The 26,969-nt window shown below is 46.1% G+C and overlaps 1 protein-coding gene and 1 long non-coding RNA gene across 2 annotated transcripts in view; one reads left to right on the top strand and one right to left on the bottom strand.

Annotated features, from left to right (window-relative positions):
- The window catches only part of CCND2 (cyclin D2), a 32,003-nt gene extending 30,161 nt beyond the window's left edge, over positions 1-1,842 (bottom strand). Inside the window, exon 1 of the mRNA XM_009003440.5 lies at positions 1,376-1,842. Coding sequence (XP_009001688.1) covers positions 1,376-1,570 — 195 coding nt within the window. The 5' untranslated portion in view covers positions 1,571-1,842. The remainder of the gene's footprint in view (positions 1-1,375) is intronic.
- On the top strand, positions 135-26,714 carry LOC103795147 (uncharacterized). The gene is made up of 3 exons (XR_013522574.1): positions 135-571; positions 25,612-25,775; positions 26,437-26,714. It is a non-coding gene; the product is annotated as an uncharacterized LOC103795147 (long non-coding RNA).
- The last annotated feature ends 255 nt before the right edge of the window (positions 26,715-26,969 follow it).

Below are 26,969 nucleotides of genomic sequence, written 5' to 3'. Positions count from 1 at the left end.
TCTCATCGGGATCCTCAGATCCTCCTCTATCATTCCCGACAATTGAAAAAAATGTCCGGGGGGGTCCCTGCGGCCCAGGGGCCGCTATTGGGGGGGCGGGTGGGGAGAGGTGGGGAAGAGAGGGGGAGGGAGGAGAGGAGGAAGAGCGCCGCAGCCTCGGCAGCTGGAGTCGGAGCAGGGGGGGGACAGTTTCAAAAAATAATTAAAAATCGAGGAAATATCCTAGAAAAGCCCTTTTGGCGTGAAAACCCCAAAGAGGAATCAGGCTTCCCGAAACGTAAGTTTCGGGTGCCAGAAAGGTCTGTATTCCGACCCCTGGGGCTTTAGATCCCGGGAGGAAACTTAAAGGGGTGAGCGCCGCGGCGGGAGTGTCCGGCTGCGGCCCACAAGGACAGAAACTAGGGAACGTGGTGACGAGCTGGGGGACAGACGGGAGCAGAGAGCCCTTTAAGGAAGATGGGGGCTCCGACTTCTCCTTTAGGAGTGACCCGATATACCCCCTACACACACACCCTCCCCCCCTTCCTACCCCACCCAAATCTCCGCACAGAGGAAGCTGGAAAGCCAAACTGTAAGTAACCTTCGCGAGGTGGGGGGGTGGGGGAGAGGGCACGATTCAAAGCGGGGTGGCCGGGATAATGGGGTGCAAGGGTAAGCTGGCGACGTTTCCCAGCCTTTCCAACGGGAGTTTGCAAAGCAACATGGCGAAACCACGGCAGGTCCAGAGCTGTGCATACGTGGGCACACGGCTCGCTGGGCAAAGACTTGGAGTGAGGGGCAAGACGTGGTTCTTTAGGTTCCCCAGAAACACACGTTTCTTCCCTGTAAGTTTCGGGGCTCCAGAATTCCCCGTTTCTCTCCTTCTGCCTCCTCCCTCCACCTCCCCCCTGAAGTGCCAGCGCGGAGTTGCGACCACATGCAGGGACCAGAGGCCAAGACGAATGTGCTTTGGCCTTTTGAGGGGGCTGCCTTTCTACTCGGGGTCCCAGTTTCTGGCCCCGACTCCCTTCCTGGCCGCAGCGAAAGCAGCCGCGGCGGCTTCGCAAAACACAGGTCTCGGGGCGGGGGTGGAGGGGTGGGGGTGGGAAGAAGAGGCAGCCACATGCAGGCACACGCGCGCGGGATGCTCCCCCACCCCCGCCCAGGACAGCCTCATTTCTTCCCCAGATTTTCCTCCCGCCTCTCCTTCCCGAGTTAATCTGGAGAGGAAGAGTAATAAAGCCACGCGTCTCGCCAAAAGGCGCGCGGTAACCTCCCGCACAGGAGCCGGGAGGCCGGCGCGGGGACTGCCCTCTTCCAGGTTTAGGGCTCCTGCCGGGGGGCCGAGAGTCACGGAGCGGTCCTGGCTCCTAGAGAGCGCCGCCCGCAGACCTACCTCCAGCATCCAGGTGGCCACCATCCTGCGCATGTAGGGCTGGATGTCTTTTTGCACGCACTTGAAGTAGGAGCATTGCGGAAGGTAGCGCTCCTCGATGGTGAGCAGGTTCTGCAGGACGCGGTCGTCCTGTAGCAGGTTGCGGTCCCGCACGGCCCTGCGGATCGGGTCCACCTCGCAGCACAGTAGCTCCATGGCCAGCCCGGCGACCCTTCTCTCCCCTACTTTCTGCGGACTGGAAATGTGTTTTTTGTTTTTTGGAAGGGGAAGGGAAAGGGTTCCCCCGATCTCCTTCCTTTGGCTGAATAAGGGGGTTCGGGGAAGAAGTGAGCGCAGAGAGAGAAGGTGGAGCAGAAGAGGGGCGAGGATTGGGCGGTGGGCAAGCAGAGCCTCGGGGTCTGCCTCACTCGCACCGGTCCTCCCCTTCAAACTGGTCTTGCTCTCCCCAGCTCGCTCTTCTCCGCTCTGAGGCGGTGACGCAAGCTGGCTAGGCAGTTAGCTCTCCTCCCTCTCCCCACGCTCCCCGCTCTGGTTCCTCCTCCCCTTCCCTCCCCTCCTGGCTCGCCCCTCCTCCTTTCAATCTCTCCCTCCCTCCCTCCTTTTCCCCTCTCGCTATTAAGGAGAACAGCAGCTGCCCCGACCTAACTTCAAACGCCGTCTCCCGCCCCCCCAACCCTTCTCCCTCCTCCAGCCCTGCGTGCCAGGGGCCCCGGACAGGGCAACCCACAACAAACTACTGATTCCTATTTCTGCCCTCTAATTTCGCTCATTCTGTGGGTGTAGCGCGCCAAAATACGACCCTCCAACTTTGGCTCCTTCAAAACGGATCTTAATTCTCCTGCCCTTGTATTCAAGATCCAGGCATGTAGGGTAGATTACTTGAAGATGGGGTGAGCTCAGACAATTTAGAAATAGATCCCTTGAGTGAAAAATAAGAAAGGGGGTGATTTTAGAAAATAGTAACCTCGCATACCCAGAGATAAAGGTCACGTCCCTGAAGTTCATGTTCCTGATAACTTCGAAGCTGTTTCAAAAGCCCCGATTAAAGGGAACAGAACGTCGTCCCTTCTGCCGCCCCCCCTCCCAGCAGTGTGTGGAGAGGAAGAAGAGGGAGGGGTGGGTGTTAGGAAGGAAGGGGGATGCTTCTCTGGAGGGACAGAGTGTGCTTCACGAGCAGAAACCGTCGTGTTCCTGGGGGCCCTAGGAGCGCCCTGGGGCGAAGCGGTATAGCGCCCAGGGCCGCTGCAGGCCGGGGGCACGGTTCCCAGCGGTTCCTCCGCGGCCAGCGGCCACGCAAGAAAAACCCGCTTCCTCGCCCCTGCATCTGCTGACAAGCCGCCCGAGGTGTCTGCGCCGAGCGTGGCCACACCGATACAGCTTTCTAGGAAATGGCCCGGGAGGGGGAGGGGGGCGAGAGAGGGATTAGGTCTGGCTCCCTCTCGCTTCCCCTGCGCAAACACCACCACCCCTTCCTTTCCCTGGAGGCATAAGGCCACCACCCTCGGTCCTTCGCCCGCATCCTCGCCGACCCCTCCGGGTTCGCGCCTCTCTCGCCAGGCTTTCTCCCTGGGAGCGGATTGCGGTGAAGTCGCCGCCAGCACCGTCGGCCCTGACACGTGCTCTAACGCATCCTCCAGTCAAGGCTGTCTTTACAGGAGATTGATCTGCTGGCGCTTCCACACCTCCTTCCTCCGGTCACCCCCAACCCCCACCCTGCCCTTTCACTCCAGGAGAAAGAAGAGAGCCCAGCGCCCCGTTGTGCTGGCCGAGCTGGCACGTGCAGCGGGCATGGCGTGGCTCGAGCCCTCTGGGCACACCGAGGCCGACCGTGCACCTCCCTCATCGGGAGAGGGGGCCCGGGCAGGGGCGCGGAGAGCCAGCAAGGCGGGGTGGGGCGCAGGCTGGTGAGCGGTACACTAGGTTCCCTGCAAGGCGGAGGAGGGGAGCGAAGAAACCAGAGGTGCAAGCGATTAACTCAGGCCCCGAAGCCAGCCTCTTTAAACGAGGGTGGGGCGGAAGGTGTAGGGGGCAGGAGGGGGATATCGCTTTAAAAGGGTAAGAGTTTGGGGCGCCGTCTCCCCTCCCTCTATTTGCATAGCCAATAGCTCTGGGGCTCCTGCTACTGCGCGCTGATTGTTACCGGGCAGATTACTTTTTTTTTTTTTTTTTTGGTAGGACGCGTTCCCCGCTACATCAAAAGGAAGCCAAGGGAGGGCGGAGGGAGAGCTGGCGCTGGGGCGGGCTAAAGCTCGGGAAAGGCCCGGCCACCTCCGACCTTATCAATAGCAGCGGGAATGAGTATCCCATCTCCTATATGTAAAGAAAGGGGAGGGAAGGGGCGGGCGAAGAAAATGTCTAATTGCTGTGGAAGCCATTAGCTTTCGGGAAGAAAAAAGCTCGCTGAAAAACCCAAGTTGCAAACTCAAAATGAAACAGTCCAGCGCCGCGGATGACACCCGGGCCGAGTACGGTGTTCACCCGCACACAGTCGGTCCCGAACAATCACCTATTGATTTTAGTCACCTTGGACTTCCCGACTTAAGCTTTTGAGTCACCCCTGGTAAATACATTCACTTACATTTTAAGACCCCCATAAGGGAATTACTCCAATTTCACCGAAGCCACCTTTGAGCCGATCAAAGAAAGTTGTTGCGTGGAGAGGGGAGAAAAGGAGGGAGCGCGGGAGGTATTTTTAAAGTATAAATCTAACCCGACAGGCAAGGACAGAGGCCGCCGGGGATCCCAGCCTCTGGACATCACTCGATAGCTCTGGGAGCAGGATCTCTTCTGTCCCCCCCGCCGCACCCCCCTCCCACAAGGAAGGCATCTCCAGTTCTGGGTCTCCCGAAGTGGGGGGAGGGGTGAGGAAGAAGCGGGTGGTCGTCCCGGGGCCTTGCCCACCAAGAGGAGAATGTCTGGGTGGCGAGTCCTCAGGTCTCGGGAGGGAGCCTAGGGCCGTCTCGCCCCTTCCCCCCACCCGTCTTGCTTTACAGAGAAATTCCAGCGGGGAGGGGGGCGGCGAAGGGGAGGGGCAGAGAGGGTCGCGGCCGGATGCTCCCCCTTCCCGGCGGTTTCTGCATTCTTGGAGACCCGCAAGTTCGGGCGCTTCCCGCGTGGCAGGCTTGTCTGTTGAAGATCCCCTGTCCACTTCCCCTTCCGATTATGGACTGTTTAGAGCGTGAACCTCGCCATCGAATCCAATCCCCGGTGGTGTTTCAGACACTCTCTCACACGTGGGGTGGGGTGGGGCGTGAGAGGGTGCGGAGGTTGGCAGGAATGTCTCTAGGAAACTTGGACTGGAAACTTAGTTTTCCCTTTTGGTCGCCACTCCAGCCATGGGTTAAAACCTTAATTTCTTGTTAAAATGAACTCCACCTAGTACGCGGGAAAAGGCATGTTGCCTTCTGGGCGAAAGTGCACATTTTCTTTCAGTGTAGACTTTGGTTTAGAGAAAAAGCCCAAGCGTCTGTGTTCTGGCTTTGAAGTACAAACTGATCACCTTGGCGGGAGGGTGGGGGGCCGCGAGGAGGGTGTATAGAATGTTGGTTCTTCCTTATCTCCTTTTCACCGTTCACGGAAAAAAATACATATCCCATGTAGGACTGGTGATAAACTTCAGTGAACGCCAGTTTTATTGGACTTTTATTCCCTTTCCGGCCGGCTCCCCACCCTCTACTTGCGTTTTGGAGTTTCGGTTGGAAAGTGTACAAAGCCTGGAGGTGGAGGGTGCAGCAGGGTGTTGGGTGTTGGGTGTTTATAGGCACATTTCCGCAGGAGCTTGCAGCACTAAGCACACTTACTCCCAAGCTCACCTGGCGGATGCCTGTCTGCCAGCCAGGTGATTGCGGTCGGCTCGAGGCCTGAGAGCAGCGCGAGTTCGAGTCCCGCAGCCTCCGCGCAGGGGCGTTTAGGCCGGGTGGGGAACGAAGAGTGATTGAGTTCAGACTCAGGAATGGAAGCCATGCCTTCCCCTCGGTTCCCCCAAAGAGTAGAGCTGCGTTTGTGATTCTCCGTAGAGAATCAAATGATGGTCAATCAAAACCGAAAACCCAACTGGCAAAATGCGAGGAGACAAGTAGGAGGCACATCAAGAGGAAGGAGTGGGTACAGGCAAAGTAGAAAAATGCGGGCTAGAAGAGGGAAACGTCGGGAAGCGGAGATCACCGGGGAGGAGGATGGGTGGGGATCGCAGTGCGATTGCAGGTGTGAACTCGCTTCCGGGACCCTCGGGTAGCAGACCCCTGGGGCGCTGGGGCGCTGCGCTCTGGAGAGGGGCAGAGTCCGCCCGGTCTGTGCATCCGCACTCCTTTAGGCGAATTTCGGCTCGGACCGGGCTGGATTCTTGAGGCGGCAGATGCGAGAAGCGAGGGTTAAGAAGGAGAGCGCCTGCCGTCTGTCAGCCACCTAGCGTCTCACTCCCCTCCCTTAGGAGGAAAAAAAAAAAATTAAAGACCCGAACTTCCCCCTCTTCCTGTCTGATTCAGCTTAGGACACGCCTCACGCGGCCGAAAATAGCTCTGGAAATACATTTGCTTTACAAAAGTGAATTTTCCAATAAGCTTTGGGGCGGGGGGCGTCCGGCTGCTGGCGTCGGGGGGGTGCCCAGCGTCCCGGGAGGAGAAGGAACCCGCCGCCTCCGCCCTTCTCCCCCCTGCAGGAGCCCCCGGGAGGGGGCCGCTGGGCGGCGGAATCGCGCCTCCGCTCGGGGAGCCACCACGCGGCTTTTTCGCGGAATTTTGACGTCATCTACACGTGGGGGAAGGGGCTGGGAGAGAGAGAGGAAGCGGCGGGGGAGGGGGCCGCGGCGGGGAGCGCGCGGCAGCGGCGGCGCAGCGGGTCTGGCACCCTTGCGGTGGGCGCCGCGCAGGGCAGGGTCCGGGCCGCCGGCAGCGCGGCGGAGACCGCCTTACAGCGGGCCAGGGAGCCAGCGCCGCGACCCTCCTCCCTCCCCGCCCCCCGCCGTCTTCACCCCTAAGCAGTTTACTTTTTTTTTTTAATTTAACTTTGAATTCGGGGCGGCTCTTTGCTCCGGAAAAAGCTCTTTTCTTTGGGTTGTGGTCCAGTTCCGCTGGGTACTGAGATCAGACTGAATATCGCGATCGCTGGTCGCGACCCCGCCACTTGATTTTGTATCCTCTCTCCAGTTAGAGAGTCTTGCATGTCTTTTTCGGTTCCTCGGGGAGTGAGTTCTGCATTGACTTTTACACCGGGGGTTTTTCACGCACGACATATTCCTCCCTGCTTCCCCGCCCCATTAACCATCTCAGTATCAGCTGGGTTGGTTAGTACGATGGCTATTACGTGTAAGATGTCTCGTGCATGCATTGTGAACGATATCGGATACATTTGCTGCATTTGGACCAAATCGGTCTAGAAATACCCTTTTCAAAACAGTTCTTACAAACCGATGGGAAAACGTGTAAGGGCGACTCCCTTCCCACTCGCTGGATACCCTCGTGGCATCTGTACTCATGGAGAACCATCTAAACTGCAAGGGCTGAAAACTGTAGCTGCAGAGTGAGCCCACGCACCTTCATTTCCCCTAAATTTGGGCAAAGTTCCTTTAATCTTTCAATCTAGGGGGTTATAGCTGAAATGTGTCATTATTTTCTAAACCCACGGTGACAGTTCTGAGTTTATGCTGAAATCTACAAGGAGCGTCAGTGGGGATGTTTGGAAGAGAAATACTGTGAACTGGCTTTTAGCTCTTTGAGGTAAAGGGCTGTTGTAGTAATCAGATGCAGAAAGCTAGGGGCTTCTCAGAAAATGTGGATTTGAAGTAGAATTATTTGTTTCTAAAGTAGGAGAAAAGCTTTATGTCTGAAGCAGATATTAAGTGTGGAAATGTTTTTTTTTTTTAAGGTGACACAGTTTGGTTATGAACAGTACTTTTTCCTTCTTTTTAACATATTCCTTCTATTTTTAACTTATTATTTATTTCTTTTTCGTTTTATGATTGCTGGTCTGACCCAAGAGACTTGGTTTTGTTTCTTCTGGGGGATAAAATGAGCTATAATTAATAAAAATGTCAGTAATTACTGTCATGCTCAGCCCTAGTGAACTGTATTTAAGAGGGCTTGCTTTTTGGTGCCTGCTTTGATGGACACTTGATTTGTCTACACAAAGGTAGAAAAAATAGAATAAATTATTAAAAGAAATAAAAGGAGGGAGCCAAAGGAAGTGTTTAAAAAACTAAAAAGACAAAGTGTCCTTTACATTTTACTTTAGCTTCATTTCAGACATGTAAGTAGTGGAGGTTAAGTTAAGCACTTCAGAGAGATAAATTATTTGTAAAATGTCAAGACTGTCCCCACCAGAATTTGTTTTTGAACAATGGTCAATTTTATTTGTTTTCTAAACACTTTAATTTTGTTCAAATTCAAACATTCATTCCCCTTAAAAATGTCTATTTTCACCATGTGATTAAATATTCTTTTGATTTCATGGTTTTATTCAGCTGTGTATCAGTTACAGCCAATTGAAGCAATATGAAGTATTTCTAATAAATATTTTATATTTTAATTTTCAATCTTTAAACTTAAGAATCACTAGTATCTGTTAGTACAGTTTATAACATAATTCCGTAACATGCTAAATTTATATTTTCCAAACTTTAAAAAACAAATGAATAAAAAAAATGGAGAAATAGTTCTCTTCTTGAGGCTTTTTTTTTTCTTTTCCTTGTGGCAAATTTCAGGAGGCAGATTTACAATTTTTCTAAAATCATTTTCTTGTTCTTTTGTTGGCATTAAGAGGAATGAGTTTTGAAATGTGAAACAGGTTGATTTTAAAGTTTTATAATCTTCAAAACATATACCTCTGGAGAGATATGTTCCATTTTAGAATTGACCGAAAATAGGCAGTTTGTATAAGTGTGCTAGACAATCTAAGGTAGGTTGAATGTGGAAGCCTATGAGGAGTGCATTTCCTCTTTGCTCAGCCTTAAATAAGAGCATCTGCTTTTACATGAACTTGAAACAAAGTCTGTACCTATGCATCATGCAAACAACTCAAAAGCACAAATCTAGAGCAAAGGGGTTTATGTGGAAGGTGAAATTAGAGCAAAAAAATCCAAATTTATTTCTGCTCTTAGCTATCTCAAATCATACTTTCATTATTGTCTCATCAGTTATAAACCAAATAATTATTTCTTTGTGATGTGTAGAGGTGAGTTCCTTCAAGCTTCATTGGTAATAATAATCATTATGATGATAATAACAAAAATTATCTTCCTTATTCTTTTGATGAGTATGTGGGGGGGAAGTTCACTTTATTCCTTTAAACATTGTCATAAAATTATTTTTAAAAAATTATGGATGCCAAAGTTAGGTTATTGTTCTGAGAAGTAACACCAAAGACATTTAATTTTGTGCTTTTGAAAATAAAAAGTCACCAAAATTTAGTATATCTATTGCCTAGGGGAAGCAAAAAAAAAGAGGATTAAAAAGGAACAAGAAAATTCCTTTGCCTAATTTCCAAAGCCTTTCCTTCATCGTGCCCACATATGTTTCCATTTTTAGAGCAGCCAGTCGGTCCTTTGGGCAAATGCAAACCCAGGACCAAAACTCTTTCCTGGTGTCAAGGAAGATATTCTTAAGCAAATGGTTTGGGTTAGTTTACATAAGGTTTCAGATGAAATGTCTCACATCTGGCATCCCATGGCCACCGATTATTTCAGGATCGTGAACCATTATTTTAAAAAAATATTTTGAGCAAGGGAAGCCTAGATCATGGATTAGGGCTGTGCAGGCCATTTTGTGTGGGGGTCTCACTGAAATCATTTAAACCGAGGAAATTTAGTTGTTTCAAGTAGCAGCACAAGATCCTCATTGTGTAGTTCCAGTAAACTAGTGACTTGCAACCTTTTCTTCCCCCTACCTTCTTCTGACTATATAGTCTTCTAATGTTTCTCTTTTTAAATAAAATGGCATATTTAATTTAAAATTTCCCTAACAGAATAGTGAATAAGGCTCAAATTTACTTGCTTTTGTACAAGAAAACTTCATATAATTACTCTTTGTAGTGTAATTACCAGCAATTTTATGTCATCTAGCAAATGATTTAAGTAAGTCGGTAATGGAACGCCAGTGAAATTTGCTACACTTGGGATGAAAACCATACTTACCTCAAGAAATCAAAGACTGACCTTCCATTTAGACATTTAAGACTTTAGGCAGACTGTGTGTTTCATTCAGCGGAAATATTTCAGATTCAGGAAAGCATCGTTCTCAACCACAGATTAGATGCAGTCTCACTTGGAGCCAGCGGAATGGACTGTAGGACCTCATGCCATTTTGGCCAGTCATAGAATATGCCTTCTGTGTCTGCAAGTTTGAGACTGAAACTCTATATAGTATTCATTAAGGTTATTCATGCTGAGAGATCACATATGTGTTAAACTGATAACATCACAGGTCTGTGTATAGATACATCAGAACATGTCAGGGGTATGATTCCGAACTGTAAGGTAGAATTTAAGTGGTTTTAATGGAAGAGTTAAATGTGCTGAGATTTTTGTGCTTTGAAGAGTGCCTTTGGGTTTTGCAATTTATCCGTTCTTTTATTTGATTAAAATGGAGTTATTACCACGTACCAAACACTGTGCTAGATGTTGGGGATACAGTAGACATAGACAGTGTTTTGGAGGGGAGGGACATGGGGGGTAGGGAGGTTGGGGAGGGATAACATGGGGAGAAATGCCAGATATAGGTGACAGGGGGATGGACGCAGCAGACCACATTGCCATGTATGTACGTATGCAACAACCCGGAATGGCCTGCACATGTACCCCAGAATCTAAACTACAATTAAAAATATATATAAAAATAAATTAATTAAATCAAAATTTTTTTTAAAAGACAGTGTTTTGGAAGGTAGGCAGGAAGGAGAGTTGAATCATACAGTTCCTGTCCCTGAAAAGCACATTGTCTAGTGATTAAGCCTGGGAAACAATATCCCAGATAAGTAGATGTTTTTAAAAAAAAACATAGAACGAAAGTTATAGAATTAAATATGCTATTTTATCCACCTTACACAACCCATCTTAAACTAGGGAGGTGGAAATTTATCTTCTCTTTAAAACTCAGTCTAGTCAAGTAACTATTACTTGGATTGCATCGTGATTTTAATAATTATATTCTTAATTTGTTTATGATCTATGGGAACAAGTTGGTTGGATGTCTGATTCACATGTCACGTATTTGGGACTCAGTCCTTTTAAAGTAGCCAAAGATAGAGCCGTTTCCTTGGTCCATCATTCTGAGAGCATTCCTTTCTTTGAGTAGCTGTATTTCCCACAGCATCTGTTTCTCGTCTGAACGACCCCTCCCTGTATCTGACAAGGCATTGATTAGTGTTTCACTCCTTTGGCTAGGGAATTTGAGGTCACAATAGCTCATTTTCTTGTCCTGGGACACCCAGACATTGAGAGCAGAATATCGACCTCCGATTATTAGCCTGACTGTCTCCTAGAATTGATGCAGAAAATACAGTCCTTTTTATTAGCATCATGTTGGTGAAACAGCTCTAGCCTAGCAGTCAGACTACGGTCATCCCTCTGCGTCCGTGGGGATATTGGTTCAAAGACTCCCCCCCCCACCACCAAAATCCAGGATGTAAAAATTTCTGATATAAAATGATATAATATTTGCATATAGCCTACGCACTCCTCCCATACACTTTAAAATATCTCTAAATTACTTAGAGTACCTAATACGATGTAAATGCTGTGGAAGCAGGTATGCCGTGGTGTTCTATTTGTATTACTTCTCATTGTTGTATTGTTATTTTTTTACTGTGTTTTTTTTCTCTGAATATTTTTGATCCATGCTTGGGTGTATCTGTGGATATGGAACCCATGGATAGAGAAGGCCAACTGTACTCTTTTCCTCGTTCCTCCTCTGCCACTAACTAGCACTGTGACCTTGGGGATAGCTTGTGTGTTTCCAAGATTGAGTTTCTCAGCTACAAAACTAACTGGCTGTAGTAAATGATCATTAGGTTCCCTTTCAGCTTGGAATCTCTAAAATCTTAATGACTTTATTGTAACCATCAAAATAGGAATCAATTTATTATATATTTTATGTTTTAAGTAAGGATTCTTAAATTATGGGTTTAGGTCTGTTCTCACTTCCTAGGAATCTGGGAGAATTAATCTATCAAGAGTTGGAGCTTTTAACATTTAGTTCCTCATATAGATAAGCACTTGGTACATTGTCAGCTGAGGGAAAATACCATTTTCTTTGTCCTAAGTTAATAGAATGGTAATCTTCAAAAATACATAGAATATAAGAATATATGGAATATAACACTGTTCTGGGGTGCTTAAAGAAATCCGAGCACTAACCTACAGCTTATTCCTTCAACTCAAACAGAGCCCCCATCAGAGCACATATAGACGTGGTTTGGAATGGACACTAACTGGAGATCCTTCTTCAGGTGACAGTTCATGGCCTTGGTGACCCTCTTTAAACAAGGCTCATTCTGAGCTACCCAGAACTCATGGAGCATCAGGTTGCTCCTTTAGTGAAAAGGGAATTAAGCAAATTTCATGGAGTTGCAGTCTTTGGACAAGACATCTCTTTTTCTTTCCTGGCAGGTCTTGATAACCAGAAACAAGCAAGTAAAGCCTTCTGCTGTATCCCACCTTTCTCCCTCACTTTTCATTGCTTTGAACATGGGAGAAATGTCATTCATTGAGGTTACAGGCACTCCAGTGAAGTCCGCTTAGATGCAAATTATTTGCTTTGCAAATGTTATGTTTGTAGACACATGTTTCTTTTTTAAGGTGTGGCTACTAAGGAGAAACTCACAGTAATTAATAAATGATTATACCTGGGATAGGTTTTAAGCAACGTTCTATATAATTTTTAAAAATCACGGTATATGACATGGGGAGAGTGCCGGATTTGGGGTTAGGAGAGGGGTGTTCTAGTCCCCACTCTGCCACAAGCTGTGTAACCTGGGGTAAGACTTGAACAAGATCACAGCATCTTGGGCTTGTAGGGAACCTTCATGGGTCTCTGAGGTCATAGTCCCATCTATCATGGAGGAGCCTATTTAGTCAAATGATTTACTAAAGGTCACACAGCTAGATAGTGGCCCAAACTTCCTACTTCCTGGCAATTTTTCCCCTTAAGTGCTGTCTCCAGCCACTGAAATGAGGCAGAACAAGCCTCCCTCACTTATACTGACAGCTGTTCAGATACTTGAAAGCTCCATCTCTTCATCTTCCATCCCTTAGACTGGATTACCTTTTCCCTTTAGCTGTTCAACTGGACATCAGACCACCAGCAGACTGCCCTCCTCTGGATCCCGACTAGTTCACTGATACCCGTCTTAAAGTGTCATATTCTTCTTAATGTGTGGCTACTTCAGAAACCTGCACACTGTCAAGGCCGTTAAGCAGAACACAATAGGACATGACGGCCATCTTTGCATTCTTGACCCCAGGCTCCAGGAGCAAGCATCCTCCAGTACCACTGGGGATACTGGTCCAGAGAGGAAAGATAAAATAGTTACCTTTTCTTCTGGAAGCTGATCTCATTACTGAAACTCCAAGTTGCACTCCCATTTTCTCATCTGTAAATCGGGTGAACTAAATGAGGGATCATTTTACCTCATCTGTGTTCTGTGGCCCCAAAGAACAAAACTAGTACCACTGATTAAACATTAGAAGACAGATTTCTGGGCCTGATATGGTGGCTCACACCTGTAATCCCAGCACTTTGGGAGGCCTAGGCAGGCAGATCACTTGAGGTCAGAACTTTGGGACCAAGCTGGCCAACATGGTGAAACCCCGTCCCTACTAAAAATACAAAAATTATCTGGACGTGGTAGTGCATGCCTGTTGTCCCAGCTACTTGGGAGGCTGAGGCAGGAGAATCACTTAAACTAGGAGGTGAAGTTAGCAGTGAGCTGAGAACATGCCACTGCACTCCAGCCTGGGTGACAGAGCGATACTGTCTCAAAAAAGAAGACAGATTTCTGTTTATACAATGAGCTTCCTCTGCAAGCCATCCCTACACAGTGGGTTTGACTTCAGGAATCAGGTAAAGTGCCTGTGGCAACTCCTTAGGATGTCATAAGAGGACTGAAGAGTCATTTATTTGTTCTGAGCCTTGGTTTCCTCATCGGTAAAATGGGAATAATAATACATGCCAAGCAGAGTGATTGTAATCAGTAAATGTTTATAGGATGTTTAATTCTGTGCTCTGGCATAGTAAGCACTAAAACAAAGCTAAGTGGGTTTTTTAAATGACTGTTAAAGTCTATTGTGTTATGTTCTTTCAGAACCAATTTACTCCTAGGGGGTCTGTGGAATTATTAATGCATGTCATGTATTGTGTGAAGGTATGGGAATTTCTGTACCAGATCTCGTCTCTGGGGTTTTTTTTTTACTTCTTCACTTCACCGTGGATCCGTCACTCAATGGCTGTGGCCAACATGCTATAATCTCAAACCAGTCTATTTTGAACTCCAGATTACCTCATCCTCACTGACAGGTATTAGGAAGTAACCTTCCAACTTGAGTAGGAGGCACAGGGAACTCTCATCCACAGACTCCCAGAAGTACAAAGAACCTTAGGCATCCAATCCAATGTTTCCCAAAGTGAGGAAGAATGTATTAGTTCATTTTTGCACTGGTATAAAGACATACCGAGCCTAGGTGATTTATAAAGAAAAGAGGTTTAATTGATTCACAGTTCCACATGGCTGAAGAGGCCTCAGGAGACTTACAATCATAGTGGAAGGTAAACGGGAAGCAAGGACCTTCTTCACATGGCAGCAGGAGAGAGAAGCGCAAGCAGGGGAAATGCCAGATGCTTATAAAACCATCAGATTTCCTGAGAATTCACTTTTTTTTATTGAGATGGAGTTTCGCTCTTGTTACCCAGGCTGGAGTGCAATGGCGCGATCTCGGCTCACCGCAACCTCCGCCTCCTGGGTTCAGGCAATTCTCCTGCCTCACCCTCCTGAGTAGCTGGGATTACAGGCACGCGCCACCATGCCCAGCTGATTTTTTGTATTTTTAGTAGAGACGGGGTTTCACCATGTTGACCAGGATGGTCTCCATCTCTTGACCTCGTGATCCACCCGCCTCGGCCTCCCAAAGTGCTGGGATTACAGGCGTGAGCCACCGCACCCGGCCCAGATACAGATTTTTAAAATCAGGAAGGTTGTATGTAAATAACTAAGATTTAGGAAACATCGCTTCCTGAAAAAAACTCCAGATCAGAGAGGGACAGCAGCTCATGTGTACCCAGGATCACATAGCCTGTCAATGACAGAGCTGGGACTAAATTAGTGCTCCTCACGACTAAAACTACAGAGGTTAAGACTTTGCGTGGATTCTTCTCCTTTAAACAGTGTTGTTACAATTTTCTCATTCTTTCTGTTTTTTTCTGATAATATTTTTCTTCACTTACTGTTTCACAAATGAATTCTGTCCTATGAATGACATCAGGTCATTGCTCACTTTTGCTTTGATGATGCTCCCTACTTTGGGTGTTTGGATCATGTACCTTGTTTTTCACTGGACCTGTGAGTTTAGAGTCCCTAGGTGGGTTTGCATCTGTCTTCTCACCTTCTCAAATTTCTCTGCTTTTTCAAAGTCACTTTTGAACTTATCTTTCAACTACCTGAGGTGGTGATACCAGTTGGTGCTACGAAGAGGCTGACTAGAAAAAGGAAAAAAAATAGGGGAATGTGATCTCCATAAGAGACTTTGAAAAGCTCTGACATATTCTTGAGAATCTAGAAGACCACATGTGCAGCTACAGCTCTGCGCATGCCAAAGAAAGACCTGAGAAGGTGCTACTCTTTCATCACCAGCTGACCTGGAGGCTCTGTGCAGGTAGAAAGTGACAGTGAAGACAGAACTTTAAGCTTCCCGCCAGGTTGTTAAAGGCATGTTCCAATAGATACAGAGTCCCTCAGCACACGCTGGGAAATTTATTGGTTTCAAGCATTTAAAGAAATCTCTGTCTAGTCATTAGCTGACCATGAAGTAAATTGAACACAGAATTTAGTGGTTGCACATGAATGACCAAAAATACAGACTTTATAGAACTAGTCCAGGAAAATAACTGTGTAAACAACAGCAACAATAAATTCAGCAAGATGTTGAGAGATTTTGATTTCCAGAGTTGCTAACTTGTATTATTTAAAATGTCCGGTTTTCAATAAAAAATTATGAGGCACGCAAAGAAGCAGGGAAGTATGGCCTATGCATAGGGGAAAAAGCAATCAATTGAAACTGTACCTGAGGCAGCCCAAATGTTGCACTTACTAGATATATATTTTAAATTAGCTATTATAAATATAAATATGTTCAAAGCACTAAGTGAAATCATCTCTAAAGAATTAAAGTATAAGACAGAGCATGTCAGTAAAGAGGATGAAATTCTTTAAAGAACCAAGTAGAAATTCTGAAATCAAATAACTAAAATAAAAAATTCACTAGTTGGGGGCTCAATAGCAGATTTGAACTAGCAGAAGAATTACCTAACTTGAAGCTAGATCAATCCAGTCTAAGATACAGAGAGAAAGAAATAATGAAGAAAAATGACCAAAGTCTTAGAGACCTGAGGGAAACCATCAAGCCTACCAACATAATTGGAGTGTCAGGAAGAGGAGAGAAAAAAAGTGCAGAAAGAATATTTAAAGAAACGATGGTGGAAAAATCCCAAGTTTATTTAAAACATTACACATACAAGAAGCTCATCAAACTCCAAGTAGATTAAACTCAGAGTCTCAGCTAGACACATCATAGGCAAACTTTCTAAAGAAAGAGAGAAAACTTGAAAACAGCAAGAAAAAAACAGCTCTTCACATACAAGGGATCCTCAGTAAGTTAAACAGATGACTTCTCATCAGAAACCATCGAGGCTAGAAGGTAGTGGGCTATCAATGTTCAAAGCGCCGAAAGAAAAAAGTCAACCAAGAATTTTGTATCTGGCAAAATTATTCTTCAAAAACGAAGGCACAATTAAGGTATTTCCAGATTTAAGAACAAACAGATTTCATTGCTACTAGACTCATCCTACAAGAAATACTAGGGAGTTCTTGTGGTTTAAATGAAATGATTCTAGACAGTAACTCAAATCCACACAAATACATAGAAAACACTGGTAAATGTAAAAACATAGGTAAATATATAAGACAATATGAATGTAATTTTTCTATTTTTGTAATAGTTTTTCTCTCTCTGATTAAAAGACAACTACATAAAGCAATAATTTAAAAAGTGTTGATGGGCTTATAATATATAAAGGTGTAATAGTTATGACAATAACAACACGGGAGGGGAGTGAGCTATGCTGTCTTGGAGTAAAGTTTTTACATAGTGCTGGAATTAAGCTGGCATTCATCCAAACTAGATTGTTTAAAATTAAAGTGTTAATTGTAATCCCCAGAGCACCCACTAAGAAAACAATTTTGAAATTATAGGAAATGTAACAAAAGAATCTACATGTCATACTAGATAATAGACATTTAACACAAAAGAAGACAGTAACAGAGGAACAGAACAGCAGAAAAGACATGCTACATATAGGGAACAAATAGCGGAATGGCAAACATAAATTCTACCTAATAGATAATTACATTAAATGTAAATAGATTAAACACTTCAATTGAAAGGGAGAGAATAAAGAAAATACGATCCAACTATATGCTATCTGTAAGAGACACACTTTAAATTAAAAAGCAAGCTTAAAGATTGAAAAAATACATACTATGAAAATAATAACTAAAAGAGAGCTGGAGTTGCCATACAAATACCAGACAAAATAGACTTTAAGACACAAATTGTTACTAGAGACAAAAAGAATGTTTTATAATGATAAATGGATCAGTCCATCTGAAGACCTAACAATTGTGAACATATATGCACCTAATAGCAGAGCTCCAAAGCACATGGAAAAAAATCTGTTTTGTATTGAGCAGAAACTTACCTCCCTGTTGCTTCTACTCCTGGATTCTAGAGCCTCACACACATATATCTAACACATATGTGACTAGAGGGTTTTTCAGATATTTGAAGCCAACTCTCATGCCTTTTCTTACTTTCAATTTTTTATGTGACCTTGCCCCTATATATTAATTCCCAGAATGTATTTATATCTTTTATAAAGAAGGCTACTGCAATGTTAAGAGAGGAACCTACTTTCATAGAATTTCAGAGTTAGAGGGAAACCAAGATGCTCTTATTCAAATCTCAACTTTCATAGATGAGTAAACTGGGGCCTGAGCTGGTTAAATCATTGAGCCAGTTAATGGCAGACCAAGATTCATAATCTTGGTTTCCAGACTACTTGTTCAGTGCTTATTCCAACATTTTCCTTCTTTGATAGTTTTTCCTACTTTAGGTTGCTCTTTCTTCTCCCTTTCAGTGGTAGCTGGCATCCTTCATAGGAGAAAAAAGCTCAGAGTAATGAAGGAACTGCACTAGACATTACAAGGCATGGATTCTTATATTTTTTGCTCACTAGTCAACTTCCGAGGCCTTGGATACGTCACTTCAGAAAATAATAACTATTATTATTCACCGATAATATTTTACATGGTCTATTGAGTACCTGCTGTTTATGAGGCGCTGCGCAAGGCACTTTACCTATATGCCTCTTTATATAAGCGTTCAAAACGTGTCTCCTTTCTTATCTGTAGAATCAGCAGGCTGTCCGTTGTCCTATCCAGCTCCAGAATTGGGTGATTGTAAAGAGATATCTTTATTAGTATAGTTTTACAGTGCCTGAAGTTTCATCTTTTTTTTTGAAACAGAGTTTCGCTCTTGTTACCCAGGCTGGAGTGCAATGGCGTGATCTTGGCTCACTGCAACCTCCGCCTTCTGGGTTCAGGCAATTCTCCTGCCTCAGCCTCCCGAGTAGCTGGGATTACAGGCACGCGCCACCATGCCCAGCTAATTTTTTGTATTTTTAGTAGAGACGGGTTCGGCTCCATCTTTCTCTTTCTCCTTCTTGTTTCTTGGGCTGGCAGGAAATGGTAAGGGAGATTAGAATAATTTCTTTAGATTCGCTGCTGTAGGGAACCTTTGTATGTGTCTACCTCCTCTTTACCCTTCCAAGGGACTTTCCATTTTCCCATACGACTTGACTTTCACTGGTCCTGCTCAGGGTTTCCAGGATCATATCCTCAGCCCACTTCTCACTTTAGATTTTCCCATGGGTCTTTGATTCACTCTCATGGCTTCTTATCTCACCTGTGAGCTCAGAGAAGTTAGTCATTTGGAGAAGTTCACTCAGCTATAAGCAGCAAACCTGACAGTCTGTCTGATCCCACTGTGTTTGTTATTTCTGCTATATGATTCCCATCTCTGAAAGTTCACTTGATCTTACTTTCCCACCCTTGCTTAAGACCTAGCTCAAGCCCTAACCTGTCATTATCACACCAGGCCAAGTGCTCCCGCTCCCAATTTACCCAGAGAGTGATGTTTGCACTGCACATCTGGCATCACCGTGGAACTTGTCCCTCGGCAGACTCTATGGTCTAGTGGTTATGAATGTGGGGGACTGGAGACAGAGCGCCAAAGTATGAATCCTGGCTCTACCACTTATTGGCTGTGCAACCACAGAAAAGTTACTTAGCCTCTCTGGGCCTCCGTTTCTTCAGCTATAAACTGGGACTGCCAGTAGCACTTACTTTATAGGGTTGTTCCGAGGATAAATGTGATAATCCATGTAAAGACAAATAGCATTGTGCCTGACACATGAAAGAAGCAAACAATAAATTGACTCTTTCACCAGAGTTTGGGCTAATCCCTGATTGGCCCAAGATGATCAACATAATCTCATTCATCTTGCAGAGTGATTGAGTCAGTATTGGGTACATGAACTTGACTAGTTTAGAGTGGCTTGCAGGACTGCAGATGATGTGGTCTCAGGCATGAGGCTTGGAATTGCAAGAGCTTTTTCTTTTTTCCTTTTCTTTCTTTCTTTTTTTTTTAACTAGAGGAAAGTCGGCTTGGGGACAAAGCTGACACATGCAGTAAGAAAGAACTGAGAAAAGCAAAGGAACTAGAACCAGAGGCTTGATCAGATATCTCCTGAAATCCCATTGACCTCTGGAATTTTCATTGGTTGAGCCAATTAAACATTTGGAGAGCCAAGTACAGTGGTGTATGCCTATAGTTGCCGGTAGTCCCAGCCACTCAAGAGGCTGAGGTAGGAGGATCACTGGAGCTCAGGAGTTTGAGTCCAGCCTGGGCAACAGCCTGTCTCTAAAAAAAGAAATAAAAATGCATACTTTTAAGTCAGGTGGGGTGGTGTGCACCTGTAGTCCCAGCTACTCAGGAGGCTGAGGCAGGAGGATTGCCTACGGCCAGGAATTTGAAGGGATAGTGCACTATGATCAGGAAGAGCTCCTGCACTCCAGCCTAGGCAACATATGAAATCCTGTTTCAAAAAATAAATTGGTATTTAAGCTGATTTGTTAGTTTCCTGAATCATCTGCAACTGAAAATACCCTCAATATCCTCGTTGATATTGTACATTATTATTCTTGTCATCTTCCCATGTATATCAAACCTTCGTCGTTAGATCATAATGTCCTTTGGAACAAAAACGAACTTCCTGAGTAGTATGTTGCTGTTCCACCTAGTACAGATCTGGCACGTAGCAGGTTCTTGTCCATTCACACTTTCTTTCAGGTATTCATTTCCCTTTCATATCTGTGGACTTGGAGCATTTTTTTTTTTTTTTTTTTGAGACAGAGTTTCACTCTGTCACCTAAGCTGGAATGCAGTGGGGCAATCTCGGCTCACTGCAACCTTCGCCTCCCAGGTTCAAACCATTCTCCTGCCTCAGCCTCCCAAGCAGCTGGGACTGCAGGCATGCACTACTATGCCTGGCTAATTTTTGTGGGTTTTTTTGTTTTTGTTGTTTTTTTGAGATGGAGTTTCCCTCTTGTTACCCAGGCTGGAGTGCAATGGCGCGATCTCGTCTCTCCGCAACCTCTGCCTCCTGGGTTCGAGCAGTTCTCCTACCTCAGCCTCCTGAGTAGCTGGGACTACAGGCGCGCACCGCCATGCCCAGCTAATTTTTGTATTTTTAGTAGAGACGGGGTTTCACCTTGTTGACCAGGATGGTCTCGATCTCTTGACCTCATGATCCACCCACCTAGGCCTCCCAAAGTACTGGGATTATAGGTGTTGGCCACTGCGCCCGGCCAATTTTTGTGTTTTTAGTGGAGACAGGGTTTCACTATGTTGGCCAGGCTGATCTCAAACTCCTGACCTCAGGTGATCTGACCACCTCGGGCTCCCAAAGTGCTGGGATTATAGCCGTGAGCCACTGTGCCTGGCCCAAACTTTGAGCATTTATTTTATTATTTTTTTTTTTTGAGACGAAGTCTTGCTCTGTCACCAGGCTGGAGGGCAGTGGTGTGATCTCAGCTCACTGCAACCTCCGCCTCCCAGGTTCAAGCCATTCTCCTGCCTCAGCCTCCCAAGAAGCTAGGGCTACAGGCATGCACCACCACTCCTGGCTAATTTTTGTATTTATAGTAAAGATGGGGTTTCACCATGTTGGCCAGGCTGGTCTTGAACTCCTGACCTTGTGATCCACCTGCCTCATGCTCCCAAAGTGCTGGGATTACAGCTGTGAGCCACTGTGCCCGGCCCAGACTTTGAGCATCTTAAAGCAGAAACAGGAGGTGGCCAGAGTCCCAGATAGGGTGATGGCCTGCTGCTGCTTTGTCTTCTTACTGTCTATAATGAGAAGAAAATAAAATACTTAATAGATTAGCTCACCCTTATTGAGCACCAGGCATTGTACACACAGGATCATCTGTTTTCCTATCAGTTACCTGTGGGTATATTATTAATGCCTTGTGTCGCAGATTGGACATTTATGCTCAACAGTGATATTACCTACGTAGATTACGCGGCCTCTACATAGCATAATTTAGGATGCTGCACTGAAATTACTGTATCCACAACTTTTTTCTCATTCTACTTTAAAGAAAATGAAATTAGAAGTCTTAGATCGTGCATTCCGTGTATGGCTTACACATGAAAGATGGGGTACAGCTCTAATCAGAAGACCCATACTAAAAAACCTTGAACTGCTGTCAAGAAACAAATGTACCTCAACTTTAAGTAAAATGTTTATGGCATGTATGATTCACTTTTTATGACTTCCCACTTTCCCAACATTTTCAGATAACTCACTATTTTCCCAGTCACATCAGAGAGATCTTTACGGCTTTCTTTCTGAAACACAACAGTCTAAAAATCTAAATAGGATCGTGCCACACCTATTGTTCCGTGACTTGACTTTTCTCAGCTAAGAATAATCTCTTGGAATCTTTCCATGTCTGTACATGTAGATTGACTTCATTCAATGTAAATGCAGAACGCTTTTCAATAGCAAGGATATGCCATCATTTTACGACTTCCCACAATGAATGGGCATTTGGGGCCGCCTCACCAGTCGTTTGCTTTTATACATCATGTGCCGTCAGCACTGTTGCACTTGCTCTTTTATGCATTCGAGTGCCAGTGGAAGGAAAGAGATCCTGAAGTCTTGATTCTATCAATTAAGTGGTCCAAGAATGAGAATGAGCATCTCAAGGTCTCCACCTTCAACAGCCTTACAGTCTGGAGGGGAACAGACACACACATCGCTTTTACTTAGGGAGATGGGGGTCAGCTAAAGGTTAAGGGAGTGCAGGAAGAGGGAGACTGAGGGGCTCTGTTGAGGGGATGCCTGAGAAGGCTGCCTGGAGGAGGTGTGCTTGAGTCCCGGGTTCAAGGGTCAGAGGGCTCTGACGCTTGGTCTGCTAATCTTTCTTATCATGTCGTTGCTTGGCAGTGTGCCTGTTAGTTGACCATCTGATGTTCTTGGACCATCTGCTTGGATGAACAGGGGCAGAGGTGGAAAGGTAGGGTGCTCGGGACAAAAGTGACAAAGCCCAGGAACAACAATGGGAAGGTGCACAGTGTGCCCAGAGGGCCGGGAATTGGGTGGAGTGACTGGCTCCTTGGTCACTTTCGAATAGCATGAGAATGGAGGGGGCTGGGGGCATGCTCTAAAAAGCACCCAGGAGGAATTTAGGTTTGCACAGAAAAGGATGTTTCTTCGGGTATGTGAGGAAGGTTGGGTAGAGAATTCAGGGATGGAGCAGACGGCTCTGGTTGGGATGATGAGAGTGGAGAGACAGATCCATGTTCTTTTCAGGTTCCCCAGCAGCTCCAGCTCTCCCTGAACCTGTTACATGGCAGCCTCTAGGCTTCACTTTTGGGGATTGCTTCTGCTTTGAAATAGCCACGTGGAAGAAAAACTACAAAGTTTTGAGGGGAAAAAACCCCACCTAACTTTAGCTGCCGTTGCGCCTTCATCTGTAAAAATCTTCCCCTTGTCTCATGGATTTCAACGTGCAGTTTGTCTTGGTTTGTTCCATGAAACATCAGATGCAACTTTAATGGCCTCACCCCAAAAAGATAACTTGACAGCCATCAAACGTTCAGCAGCGTTCCAAATACCCTCTTGCTGGAGCCGGCCTTCTACGGGGCCATGTGGATGTCAGGCACACACAATTTGAGTCACGCTGACATAGCTGGGATGCCTGGATTGCGCTGGAATCTCGGGGGGTACCAATCACAGGCCAGAGAGAAGCCATTGGCTGGAAGGAACAATGCCAGAGTGTTCACCGTCTCTGCAGAGGAGGGGGTGTTGGTGGTGAGGGGAAAGACAGTTGCAACCAGAGGAGGAAAATGACCCCAAAGCAGGGTGGGCATATGTCAGTGATGCTGGGCAGAAGCATTCCAGGGGCTCAGGTCATGACCATATCCCTCTCCTCCTGCTCCACAACCAAAGAAATTAAGAAGGCACAAGATTTTCCCTAAAACTTCATGTACAGAATGCCCTGCTGTCTTCAGGGGTTTGGGAAATCCAGGGTTGATGATAGCCCAAATTTATGAAGCACTCACCTGTACCAGACACTGTATCTTACAAATAATGCCTTTGATTCTCAGAACTCCTTAATGAGGTAAGTCTTAAAATTTCCATTTTATAACAAAGCAAACTGAGGCTAAGAAAGATTAAGAAACTTGCCCAAATCCTGCAACCAGAAAGGGGCAGAATCAAGACTTGAGCCACAATCTCTCAAAAGCCAAAGCCTGGGCACTCACTACTACCCTCAACAGCCCTGTGGCTGGTTCATGCCATCTGTGCCACCCCCACACAGCCACCTCTTAGGTGGTAGAGCCCTGTGTGTTGAACAAGTAGAGGAAACTTCTAAAAGGATTGTTTTTCCTCCCTGTTTTCCTGGGGGTTAAGTAGACATGTTTAAACACGCTGCTCTTCCAACGCTTGTTTACTTTGGTGGCTCTGATGTGCAAGACCCCAGATCAGGAACAACAGTAAGAGGGCCTAAGGATAACCCAGCGTGGAGACTACTCTGGAGGAGGCTGCAGTCTGGAGAAACTGGTAGCCAGCTGCATTTTGGAGGCTGGGTTGCATGTCTTAGATCTCTAATGAGTTTGGTCATTATTTTCTCAGCCAGGGTTTTCTTCCTCCCCCCCTCCCTTCCCTCCTTTTTTCCTTCCTTCCTTCCTTTCTTCCGTCTTTTGATTTTCTCCCCTTTTCTGTCTCCCTCTTTTTCTTTCTTTCTCCCTCCCTCCCTCTCTGTCCTCCTTTTTTCCTCCCTCCCTCCCTGTCTCTCTCTCTCTCTCTTTTTTAAAGGTGTAAGCCTTTTTCTGGTTTACTACATGCCAAGGACTGTGCCAAATCGTTCACATAAAACCACCAGCATGTATCACCTTATTTGGTCGTCCCACAGTCTAATGGGTAGGTACTGTCATTATCCTCATTTTAAGAAGAAACTGAAGCTCAGAGAGATTAATTGATGTCTCCACTGTCTGCCTAATTCAGTACCCTGCACCCTTAACTGCTATTAACTAACAACATCCAATAGTTCCCTAATGCTGTAAAGGGCACTGTTTTAAATGTGTCCGTTATATCCGCTCACTCACTCACTCCTCAAAACAAGCACAATAGAGATTACTATTATCCTTGTTTAATAGATTGGGAAACTGAAGCACAGAAAGGTCATGTAATTTTCCCAGGTCACCCAGCTAGTAAGTGACAGAGCTGGGCTTCTGTTTTACCGAGGAAGACACTCCTCAGTTTTTGTTTTGTTTTGTTTTTCACTTGAAATCCCCTGTGATGGCCCAGAGTGGAATGCCAGGGTCCTGAGAATAAAGTCTCAGAGCTGAACTGGGAAGGAGTGCCAGTGGCGGCTGCGTCCCCGGCAGCCCTGGAGGGTGGAGGCGGTGGAGAGAGCGACTACACAGCAGCCACAAGCCTGGGCCCCCGCCAGGGGAGACCTCAAAGCCCACTGGAGGGCTGGCTCCCCTGTGCTGGGCTGTGCAGAAAGGCGAGTCGCGGCTTCCAGGAGACCAGCCGATCATGGTCCTCGGGGGAGGAGAAAGACCGAGGGAAGGGCTGGCAGGACCTCAGTCGTCAGCTCTGAGAAGGGCTTCTCTGTAGGAGAGGGGATGTAGGTAGCAGCTCTCCCAAGAGTCAGGCAAGCAAAAGTAGGTTTCTGTTTGTGCAGCAGCTAGGGGATGTCAGGGAGAAAGAGAAAGCCATTCCCAACAGCGCGTAATGTTCAACCCTGGAAGAGGTGACCATGGAGGGGGCCTCTAGAAAGAGGAGGTGGGCCGCCCTTAAGCCGGTCTCTTGATTACCTCTGCCCCTAACCTTTGGGAATGCTGTCCATCTTTGAGCCCCTGGCGCCAGTGACTCCACTCTGTGAATTCCTTCCTGACCAACCATCCCCCACACCCATAAAACTCCAAGTTCTTTTGGGGAACAGAAAGCCCAAGTGCCCTGAGGTTCAGGCTGGTCCACATTCATCCCTGGGTGGGCTGTAGGTCAAACCAGCCATGTGGGTGATGGATGCTTCAGACACTCTGGAAGCTAGCCCAGTTGGTCCTGGTGCCCCCAGTAACACTCACACCCTATTCTCCTACAGCAAATAGACCCTCCCTACTATTCATTTGGCTGTGCGTATTAGGCATCACGTGACCTCACTGGTAAGGCATCTCCTGGTGTTAGCGGCTTCCTGCATGAGTACATTTCTCATACACTCAGACAACACTTGCTGAACGCTTACCATGTGTCACCCACCACTGTAACTGCTTTATGGGGTTATCTCATTTAATTCTCCCAAGCACCCCATGAGTCGGTGTTATTTTTATCACCATATTACAGGGAAGTAAGCGAGGACCCAAATACTCAGTGGCTACGGGATGAACTGGGACTCAAACGCAGTATTGGAACCCCGGCCATCAGAGTCTGTGATTTGTCCCTGGTTTGTGTCGCAACAAAAAGAAGTCAGAGCCTTTCTTACTCCCTTATATCTCCTATAGTTCCTGGTGAGTGCCTGTTTACAGTAGTTCTTCAACAGAGTGTGGGCTTTTACTCACTGTGCAAAGATATTTCTAGTTTGGTTTTTTAATGGTCCATGAGACAGGTGCTCTTAACCGGACAAAACAGTGTTGAATCCTTGGTAGACAAAATCAGGTACTTTTTGGAGGAAGTAAGAGAGAGATTTGCAGGCTATGTCTTAGAAAACTTTGTTCCAAGTCTTTTTTTTTGTTTGTTTGCTTTTTGAGACAAAAGTCTCGCTCTGTCGCCCAGGCTGGAGTGCAGTGGTGTGATCTTGGCTCACCACAACCTCAGCCTCCAGGGTTTAAGCAATTCTCCTGCCTCAGCCTCCTGAGTAGCTGGGATTACAGGCACACACCACCATGCCTGGCTAATTTTTGTAATTTTGTAGAGACAGGGGTTTCACCATGTTGGCCAGGCTGGTCTGGAACTCCTGACCTCAAGTGATCCGCTCACCTCGGCTTCCCAAAGTGCTGAGATTACAGGCGTGAGCCACCGCTCCCGCCCGTGTTCCAAGTCCTTAAGGTAACAAAGAGAAATGTGAGAAGCCCATTTGGGAATGAAGGATGCAGGAAAGCCCTAACTAATTGAGGCAGCTGATCAGAATCTTTTATTAACGGCTCTCTTTCTTTTGTCACCCACTTCCAGGAGATTCTACAACGAAACGGGCAGACTCCTCCTCGTCTCTACCTGTGCTGTCTCCCTCTCTAGTCCTAGACACTGAGAGTGGGTGCCCCGTGGCCCCGTCAAGCCAGATCACCAAGAAGCTCACCAAGAAGACTGCATGCCTTGCTCTAGCCTTCCTAAGATGGGAAAGTAGACTCCTGTTTTTGAGGGAAATTGCCTGATTTTGAGGGAAACGTAAAGGAATTTTTTTTCCCTTAAGTGAACATTCCACTTGTAAAAATGAAATCTGGAAGAACTTCTGCAAACTCTGAGTGTTTTGGTTAATTACCTTTTACTGTACCAAGCAAATCTGAAGCCACCAAAAAATTGGGGAGAAGGGTATTCCCTTCACAAAGGACTTGTCATTAGCCAGACACTCTGGTGCAGTGCTTCTTTAAATAGAGAACATTTCTGATATATTTTATTTATTTATTTAGAGTAGGGGTCTTGCTCTGTTGCCCAGGCTAGAAGGCAATGATATGATCAGAGCTTATTATAGCCTTGAACTCCTGGGC

This window comes from Callithrix jacchus, chromosome 9 (genome assembly GCF_049354715.1).
Source record: "Callithrix jacchus isolate 240 chromosome 9, calJac240_pri, whole genome shotgun sequence".
NCBI classification, from domain to species: domain Eukaryota; kingdom Metazoa; phylum Chordata; class Mammalia; order Primates; family Cebidae; genus Callithrix; species Callithrix jacchus.
The sequence above is the reverse complement of the archived record's forward strand: the minus strand, read 5'-3'. Positions and strand labels throughout refer to the sequence as shown.